Here is a 9,297-nt window from a genome sequence, read left to right as displayed (position 1 = left end):
TGAAACAAGACTCCCTTCGTCAGTTTTCCAGGCCATTTTGACTTGATTGCTTTTTGCAGCTACCTCAGCAAATTGGCATAATATTCTCCATTGATAGTTTGGCCTTTCTGAAGGTAGTCAATGAGCAAGATGCCCAAGATGCCCCTGTCTTCTGCATTCCAGAAGACAGAGGCCCTCACCTACCCTGCCGATGACACCACCTTGGCCTTCTTTGGAGGGAGAGAAGACAGGTATTTCCACTACATGGACTGCCGTTTGGTGCACACACAGATCAGAGAAAAAAAGCTTGAGGCTCCAGCAATAACTATGCTGTTGAGAAAACACAAGTGTTTGGAATGACTGGTATCACCCTCCATATGCAATTCCAGCAGCTCAGTATCAGACACAAAGGACTGAAAACGTGTGGTCATGTTGTCTTTTTTTTTTTTTTTTTTTTTTTTTTGCTGAGTTGCATCTGTATTTTGTAAATTTTGCTGGGAAAAAATGTCATGAGGCCACAGTCACAGTCTTTTTAATTGAATTGAATATTCTCATTATGGCTGTGGAATTTATAACTGCCCACATCTCCACTATGACTCCAACAACCAACTCACAGATCCTACAGTGCTGAGTCAATGGCCACATAGTTATTCAGAGTATTTCAATATACTAAAGCCACATTCTAGACCCAGGGAATCAGAAGTAGGGCGGACAAGGGGTCTTTGACACTAATATTAAATCTTAAAAATATACAGAGCAGTCACTGAGGTAATAAAAGCAGAGTCGGTGCACTAGTGAAAGTGGAGATGTTAGTAATTGTGTCGTGTGAGTCGTTCAATAATGAACTGTGCTGTCTTGTATTTAGGCTACAGAAAATAATTGTTCACACTTACAAGTCATTTTAGATTTGTGGTAAGGACAGAAGCCATGTATCCACCTAGTGGCTCATAGGCTTGGGTTTCCGTTTTGAGCCAGGTTTGGAGAAGATCTTGATCTTTTTTCTCAATTGTATCTTTACTCTTTGTGCTTTGTACCAACCCAAATTTATTCAGTGCACAACAAAACTGAGTAGAACCCTGTGCATTATCACAAAAATGTTAAATGATTCCAAATTGTGCTATCTCGTAATAACTGTATATTTTAAGTAAGTTGCTGATATAAGTTGAAGTGGTAAGTGGAAGTGGCTGAAGTGTATTTGACCCCAAGTCCTGTTTTTTTTTTTTTTTTTTTTTTTTTTTAAAAAGAAAGATCACTGCAGCCAAAGTCAATTTATCTGTTATCACTTCAACAAATCTGATCACACATGTGAATTCCAACTTAGGCTAATTGAAAAGGGTTATAAAACAACCTCTGTTTTATAGCTTTATAGCTTTTTCTCAGGTGTGTTTAATGTCTAATGGCTCCACTTGGTAAAGATCTGCCTTAACAATAAGAAACTAAATAGTAAGACTTCATAAAGGGTGCAAGATCGTCAGTAGACAGCTGAACATAAGCAAAAACACAGCTGCAGCAGTGGAGAGGAGGCATGGGGGGAACCATACAGCCAAAAATGGTGCCGCACGAGTGGCTAATAAAGGATTATCTTATCTTATCTTATGTTAATAACAGGCAAGGTGGAATCCATTAATAAGGGCTGTGTTCTCTTATACCATGACTCCACTGAACATATCTAATGTCTTGTCCAAGAGCACCCTCTATGTTTCAGCATATATAATGACAGCAGGATAGGCTTAATCTTAAATCCTGTAATTCAGTAGACAGACAGTCAGAGATGTGGGATTTATAACTGTATTTTATCATTTCTGCAACACTGAAAATACATTTATTTCCCTGTCTATGATTTGCATGTGAGGACATACACAGATGATATGGCAAACTCTCAAACTCCGTTCTGACAATTTGAAAATCCTGTTTGATTTATTTACTGAGAGACAAGTAAGTTGTGTCTTCTTACTGTCCAAAGATTTCAGATTCCTATCAAAGAACTTATAGGCCATTATTGGTTGAGTGCATTATGATGTAGCAATTTATGTGGCTTATTTTTAGTGAGCAAATTATCATTAATTATTACATAATTATTACATAATTTATTATTTGCTAGATGAAAAAAAAATATTACTTGTGTATAGTATTATAGTTTGCTTTGGACAAAAAAATCTGCCAAATGAATGTCATGTAATGTAATGTGATTAACTCACTTCATTCATTATCTGAAGCTGTCCTATAAATAACTGTGACACAAATTCATAGTTAGTATTTGAAACTTTTACCATGGCAAGATTAAAGCAGTTTTATTAATATACCATATTCGTTACAGATAAATTCAGTGTGCTTTGCATTAAAAATGTAAAATTTTAGAAAAATACAGCAAGAAAGAAAGACAAAACCAAAAGGTTTAGGTAGATTCGTTGTTTTTGCTCTTGTTAAGAGAAGACTGCCCCGGATACCCTTTCACATTAGTTAAATACATTCAGTAATTTACAATTTACCATTACCTCACCTTTTATCTTCCTTGTAAAAAAAACTGTTTTAATGGTACATTCAAGAGGAAAATAACATGATGATACGGATTTGAATCCATTGTAAATGCCAGTCTTCTTCAGTTAATGGATTATTGCCTATTTATAAATAAATATACATAACGTTGATATTTCATAGTATGACTGTCAGTAACACATAAATAACACTCCTTCAAAGGTGGCATATGACTGTCAGAGGATTTAGTTATGTGTGTGCACATACAAATGTGTATGTTTTTCTCAGCCCTGAGTAACTCATTCATTTATGTTCTGTATTGCATTGCAACAGTGTCCGTCAACAACACAAAAGTGAACAATAAAAAATGAAAAACTGAGTACAAGCAAACAAGTACAGAGCAGCATAGAAAAGCTGTTGTCCAACATTTCCTTGTATGTGATAAATTTTCATTCCATAAGCCCATTGAAATATTTGAGTAGCCTAAAAAACATCCCCAGCAGGATCAGTCAGATTCCTTAAATGTTTGGTTTTATATCATGGATAATTTTCCACTCAGTTTTAGTTTAATAATGGTTAGTCCAGGGTTAGACAGTGAGTCAGACCAGAGTTGTTGCATAAGGCCCATTCTTACTAGTCTTGTTTTGTTTTGTAAAGGATGTTCTATCATGGCTTAAATACTTTTAATGTTGACAGAATGATCACCATCCAGTATAAAACTTGAGTTTTTGTTGCTCAGCTAGCTGCTGGATAATTGAATACTCATGACCTCCAGGATGTACTCCTGTTTTTAACTTTCGGTCTTGTAGTTTTTCCCAGTAATGACTCCAGTTTCCATCTTTGTCTGCTCCATAACCAAACACATGGACCTAGGGAAAACAAAAATGAACATATAATAAAACCATAACTAAGGCTTCATTGCTAAGAATCTGTTCTTTGCTTGGGTGTGGATTCAAAGGCAGTTAAAAAGGTATATTAGAGAATGGTATGATCTGTCATAGGGGTCAGTAGATTTATGACAGCACAACCTGATACTGCGTGGACTAATGAAGATCACAACATCATTTAACATGAAGATTGGAATAATAAGCCAGTAGGCTTTCCATAGGAATGGTCATCCAACTTTTGGCACATGTGTTTGACTAAAACTAACCCATCTGAACATTAACTCTTAGCAGAAGAAAGCTCTATCAAGTCATGCAACGCTAAAGTAAGCTGTAAGTCAGGGTGGATGAACTTGTCTGTGTCTTCCACTGAACAAAGAAAAATATATCCCTTTTTTTTTTTTTTTTTTAAACCAAACTTGCTCTGGTTCTTGGACCAGTTCTGTTCAGGATTCAGTCAGTCAACCAGTCTGCATTTCCACCAGTTTAAAGAGGAACCACTGTAATCAAGTTAATTAATGGAGGGCACAATGCACAATGCTGGATCACACTGTTTACCAGCAAATGTCTGTAATAATGGTACAAATACTCATAGGAAGATCATTGTGTGTTCTTTTTTCCTGCAATTTCTTACATGCTTTCTTCAATGTTGCCTTCACCATCCTCTTTCCAACCTGTTTTATGGTTCCAGTTGAGGTTCCACACCAATTATTTTTGGTCAAAATGCTCTGAATAGTTCAAAATTTGGTGTGCAAACTGGAAGAGGACCAGCTCCATGTTGGTGAAAAAGGGGTAAAGGTGTGGTCACATTAACAAGTCATTGCTCTAGTATACACAGGAGGAATAAGTAGAGGGACCAATAAACCTTTTCGGTGTGCATTGGTATGTGAATACAGAAAGCCTCCAAACTTTTAATCTCAATCCTTTACAACACTGGTGACATGCTCAACTAAAATTTAATAATTAAAATAATTTGAATAATTTCACTTACCTCATCACAAATATGCAGGGCAATAACCAAAGTCATAAAGCCAGTGGATGGATACCTGCCCTTTTTCTCCAGCCATGTGTCATGAACATATCTCATGAACGCTGGATTGACCACCATCACCTGTTATAAATCAGAATTAGCCTTTAAATTTATTTTTATGCACCATTACCTTTGCAGCCAAAAAAAGTTTATTGCTGATTTCATTCAAAATAATACTTACCAGATCCTTGTTAGCTTTGATCTTTGATTTTACTGGCATGTATGACCTGTAGGAAATAACATGAAATGTTCTTATCTCAAGATAAACCAAACTGTAGACTCTTCAAAGAAATGTATACAACAAAATTACAAAGAATTACAAGTAAAAGAGGCAGTCCTGTATGCTCTTGCCCACATAAATGCTGGTCACTATGAGCTCAAACTGGAAGGGAAGCCAATCCTCAACACCTACTAGATATAAGATTATTAGAGGCAGCTTGAGGCTTGTCAGAGCTTCATGGTTGTTGAAATGTGTTGCTTTTCTTGTACTGTCTGTCATGTGTTGAGCATTGGGAAAGTACATGGTTATGGTTTAACAAATAAACCAACAACATTAATTGTTAGAGACAGGACATAAACTACAGTCCGTCAGTCATTACTTTTTGCCTTGCCTACTTGAAGGGCTCACTGCTTATCGCACTGGCACTGAATATTTGCATTGTATGTAAATTGAGTGCTGGAGGGTTACTTAGTATAAATGTCAATTCTTACGAATAGTCTGCTTACTAACTGGCACAATTCATCTTACCAGTTAGGTTACCGTAATTGTGGATACATGCCACAGGTCAGTAATCAGATTTCTGCCCCACCCCTGACCTTATTTTGGAAGCACTCCTAGTTTATTTTTACTGTAGTTGTGATAGAGGATGGTGTCTCGGTCCCAAGTTCCTGACGCCACAGAGAGAAGACAGGCAGGCAGAGGACTGCTCAACTGAGTCTGAGTTTAACAAATAGTCAAAAGTTCTGCATGGGGACAGATTTATTTACACTTATAGAGGCTATAAGTGTTGGTATGAGTTTCAGTCAGAATTTGGATGGAATTATTTTAAACACAAAGATATGTCACCCTGTGTAATGAGCTCTCATTTCATCCAGCTGCTCTGCTGCTAGGTTTCTGTCTGCTGTATTTTGTGCACATGCGTACTAAAAAAACAGGTGATTAGAAGCCTGGTTACCTGTTTACATAGTAGACAAATTAGTGCTCACCATGGGAACACGACCAAAGGGAATCATGTTGCTTTAATTCCCTACCACAGTTACAGACACAAGGTTACCGGTTTACATTAAATCCTAAGAAATAATCTTTAAAAAAAGTGACTGTAACCCAGTTACTTCAGTGCATGTAAATTCACTGAATAATAGCCTGCACGACTAGAATTGAAACTGAACAGGAGAAGATGATAGAAATGCCTGGGAATATACTGTATGTGAAGGAAATAGTTTTCATTTGATTTCATTTTTTGGCTGTTTTCCTGTTTTAGCTAGGTAGTCCAAATACTCTGCAAACCTTCCTGCCACAACAGCCAGACTGGCACTTCTCAGTCTAATAGGTGAAAGTCCTGCTCAACAACCTACCAACTTAACAATAGGATATAGCAGAAGTAAGTTAAGTAGTTGTAATGACAGCACCTGTAGTAGTGTTAAGTTTCGTTTGTTTAAAGGTATCCAAGGTACTCAAAGACACCTCTCAGGGTGAAATGCAAAGAGGGAAAAATCTTAATCCAAAGCAATCAAAAGGAGCTTACTAAAACCACCATTATTTCCCAAACCTTAACCAGAGTGCTTTTGTTGCCTAAACCAGACCACAGACTCCTGTCTCTGGATGCAAATCCTGGTCTCTGGTATGACAGTCGTGTGCTTTGTATGCCAAAGGGTCCTGACCATGCCTCATTATGTGATAAGTTGGTAGTAAGAATGTGTTGCTGTAGACAGTTGGAAAATGCCATTTGGGAAAAGGAAACTTTGAAATAAAAACTACTGGAATAAAATAAAAATGACCCAAACTAACATTTTATAACAGTTTCCTGAGTTTTGAAAAGGTATTATTTCTCACTTCCATGGTCATGCTGCATATTAAGCCTCCTGTCATTACCATTATTACTATTATTACTATTACTATTATTATCTTTATATGGAATCAGTGTGTGGTCCATATGGTTTCCCCCACCCCCCTCTCTCTCTACCCACCAGGTTGAAGTCTGGTTCTGCTTGAGGTATCTGCCTCCTTGAAGGAAGTTTTCCCTGCCCCTGTCACCCGGTCTTTGGTCATGGTGGGAACTGTTGGGTCTGTCATTGTGCATATAATATTATAAAGAATGTGGTCTAGACCTGCTTAATATGAAAAGTGCCATAACTTTTGTTGTAACTTGATGTTATATGAAAAAAAATTGACTTGACTAAATTTTGTATTTATTTATTATATATGTACTTATGTATTTCATTATTACTATATATTTACTTAATACTGGATACATTAGATCTACATACAGATGGGAACAAATGATCACATGTGTAGTTATAATAAAAATATTACTCACGTTCCAAAAAATCCTGTAGTGAGGGCTTTAATGAGCCATTCAAGGTCCTGTATCTTGAATGGAACCAACACAAGATGAGTGGTGTTATCTAAGTCCGAGGCACTCTCTGGATATACAATATGATGAGTTGTTCTTTTCCCAACATCTGCTTCATAACCTTTGGTAGGGCCATTGTTCATTCTAAATAGCAAAGAAGGATATGACTCATACATTACTGTCCTTGACAGAAACAGTGTTTATCCCAGTGTCTCTAATAACTGTTCAGTTTTGTTTTGCTAAAAATTTACCTTATGATGACATCATTGAAATCTATCAGAGGTCCATAATGTGATCCCAGCAAATTACCAGAATTTCCCACCACAGCACAAGTTCTACAATGACCAGGGCTTGGCTCTATGAGAGATGGACTGGGTGGGAACATTTTAAACAGGGTGTTCACTGTTGTACTGTAGGAATCGAAGTTGCGTTTTTCGGCCTGTAAACCCTGACATATCAAAAATAAACTGCTGTTAGACCAGTTGTTTTGTGGTATTATGTTGGCAAGCATGCAGAAAAATAAAGCAGTGACTGCAGTGATGATTAAATTTCACTTCCTGATAGTTTTCCTGCCAACTCACCGTCCACCACCTGAAAGAATCCTCTGAGAGTTTGTATTTTGATGACAAAAATGGTTCAACTGATTTATTCAAACGCTGCGTAAACCACTGATCTTCATCTGATAAACATTTCTCACAAGCACAGCGACTTGTGTCCTGATGCTGGAGGAAGTCTTCCCAAAGCCTCTCTGGCACAAGTTCACCCAAAAACACACAGACACTGATGACGCAGAATAGGAAAATGAGCACCCTTTGTTTTGTCATCGTCTTGCCTGGGTGAAGCTCGTGACTGGGAATCTTGTTTGGATGGCTTTGGATGTAGGCAATCTGTAGGCAAAGTGTGTGCACGGTGAAATACAAAGTCTACATTCATGAATCAGAGGGAAAAAGAGAAACATATAATGTTTATTATCAGCTATGATCAACAACAAAACAATATGAGGCTTGTTGGTAGTGGATATCTCACTACACAATCCATTTATATAGACTCAAACTACATCAGCAAAATACAGCTGCTAGTAAGGAAATGAACATCACAGAATGCATTACGTCTTGTGTAAGGACTGCAGGATTGAGTTTTTATACGAGCATAATTTTTTAAATTATTATATGACATTATTATTATTATTATTATTATTATTATTATTATTATCATAACTTTTTACTAGATTCTTGTAAATGTTTTCATTCATTATGAGTAACACTGTACCCTTTTCTCCTACCTGATCACAGAGTAAATCCAGTCTAGTCCAGTTTGGCAAAACCTTTATACCAGTAAAGAGCACGGGAGAATGATGAACAACAATTGATTCACGGGATACAAATTCTAGGAAGATGAGAGGAGGTTCGCACATATGTGGGAGGGCGTGGTTTAAGCAAAGGTGTCCAAAATCCATACAGACATGAGGTAGATGATGAGAGAGGACATTTTTTCTTCGATTTCTTCTGTCAGTAAAATGAACACCTGAGGGGGCTCCAAGTCCTCCACTTCTGCTCCAAAGTCTGACGATTAAAAATGATAATAATAAACGCATAACGCCACCAGGTGTAGTCTTCTGTACAAATTCCAGTATCCGTATTTGAAATTAAATTCACTCGTCATCCTTCTGTCAGTCCTTGTGGTTGTACTGGAGTCTAATCCAAACATGTGCTTCATTTTTACCGTGGGAGCTGTTACGATGCTGTGAGCAGCAACACTGCAGGAAAAACGGATTCCTCGGGTGCGGATCATTTGTACGCTCTAAGAATAACAGCCCATACGAAAGTCGACGTAACTGTCATGTGAGTAAAAAAATATGATGGCTGTAATCCAACAAACTAAAGTCGCATGTTAGATAGAAACAAGACGGATACACCTCCCGCTGCTGTCTGTTTCAATATCATCACGCAGTGATTTTCCAGAGCGTGAAAATAAAGCAGCTTACACTCAGTATGTGACATTTACAAGTTATAAAAGTACAAAAAAAGGACATGCTGTCTTCAGATTTGAAGACAACATTATGCTGTGAAACAACGTATCTCCAAAATGTCAGCTTTACATGAGCAAAGAAAACTGCCTTGTTTGTGAACTTTCTGACAATAATTTGGGGCTGTTCATTTTGCTCAGGAACCGATGAAGCAACCTAATCCTTAAGGTCAGTTAAGAACATTAAGACGATAAGATGCTTCCTCAATAGAAGTGAAAATACTTATTAATCGATCTGGCACAAACTAACATCATCAGCATTACCATCAAAGCAAACACACAGAACAACAGAGAAACACCAGAGTGCATTCCGTTCCGTGCATTTATTGTG

At 37.3% G+C, this 9,297-nt stretch overlaps 1 protein-coding gene across 3 annotated transcripts; it reads right to left on the bottom strand.

Annotated features, from left to right (window-relative positions):
* Positions 1-2,229: 2,229 nt before the first annotated feature.
* Positions 2,230-8,718, bottom strand: LOC108879392 (CMP-N-acetylneuraminate-beta-galactosamide-alpha-2,3-sialyltransferase 1). Of its 3 annotated transcripts, XM_018670635.2 has the most exons (8): positions 8,224-8,712; positions 7,523-7,828; positions 7,193-7,389; positions 6,906-7,085; positions 6,556-6,654; positions 4,550-4,595; positions 4,330-4,449; positions 2,230-3,323 (listed from the first exon to the last, which is right to left on the bottom strand). In XM_018670635.2, exons 1-8 carry the CDS (start codon positions 8,533-8,535, stop codon positions 3,156-3,158), a joined length of 1,428 nt encoding a protein of 475 aa, XP_018526151.1. In that variant the 5' UTR covers positions 8,536-8,712; the 3' UTR covers positions 2,230-3,155. The 3 variants fall into 3 exon arrangements, with proteins under 3 accessions (XP_018526151.1, XP_018526154.1, XP_018526152.1); XM_018670638.2 differs by lacking the exon at positions 7,193-7,389 and having other exon boundaries at positions 7,751-7,828; positions 8,224-8,718; XM_018670636.2 differs by lacking the exon at positions 6,556-6,654 and having other exon boundaries at positions 8,224-8,698.
* Positions 8,719-9,297: the final 579 nt, after the last annotated feature.

The sequence above is a fragment of the Lates calcarifer genome, unplaced genomic scaffold, assembly GCF_001640805.2.
Source record: "Lates calcarifer isolate ASB-BC8 unplaced genomic scaffold, TLL_Latcal_v3 _unitig_648_quiver_1389, whole genome shotgun sequence".
Classification (NCBI taxonomy): domain Eukaryota; kingdom Metazoa; phylum Chordata; class Actinopteri; family Centropomidae; genus Lates; species Lates calcarifer.
The sequence above is the reverse complement of the archived record's forward strand: the minus strand, read 5'-3'. Positions and strand labels throughout refer to the sequence as shown.

What these genes read in the sequence shown, in the direction of transcription:
- LOC108879392 (XM_018670635.2), bottom strand. Translation starts at nt 8,535, where the DNA reads ATGCGTTTATTATTATCATTTTTAATCGTCAGACTTTGGAGCAGAAGT. An exon ending in TCAAAGCTAACAAGGATCTG is followed by an intron (nt 4,450 to 4,549) that starts GTAAGTATTATT and finishes GATTTATAACAG; the next exon opens with GTGATGGTGGTCAATCCAGC. An exon ending in CCCTGCATATTTGTGATGAG is followed by an intron (nt 3,324 to 4,329) that starts GTAAGTGAAATT and finishes TGTTTTCCCTAG; the next exon opens with GTCCATGTGTTTGGTTATGG.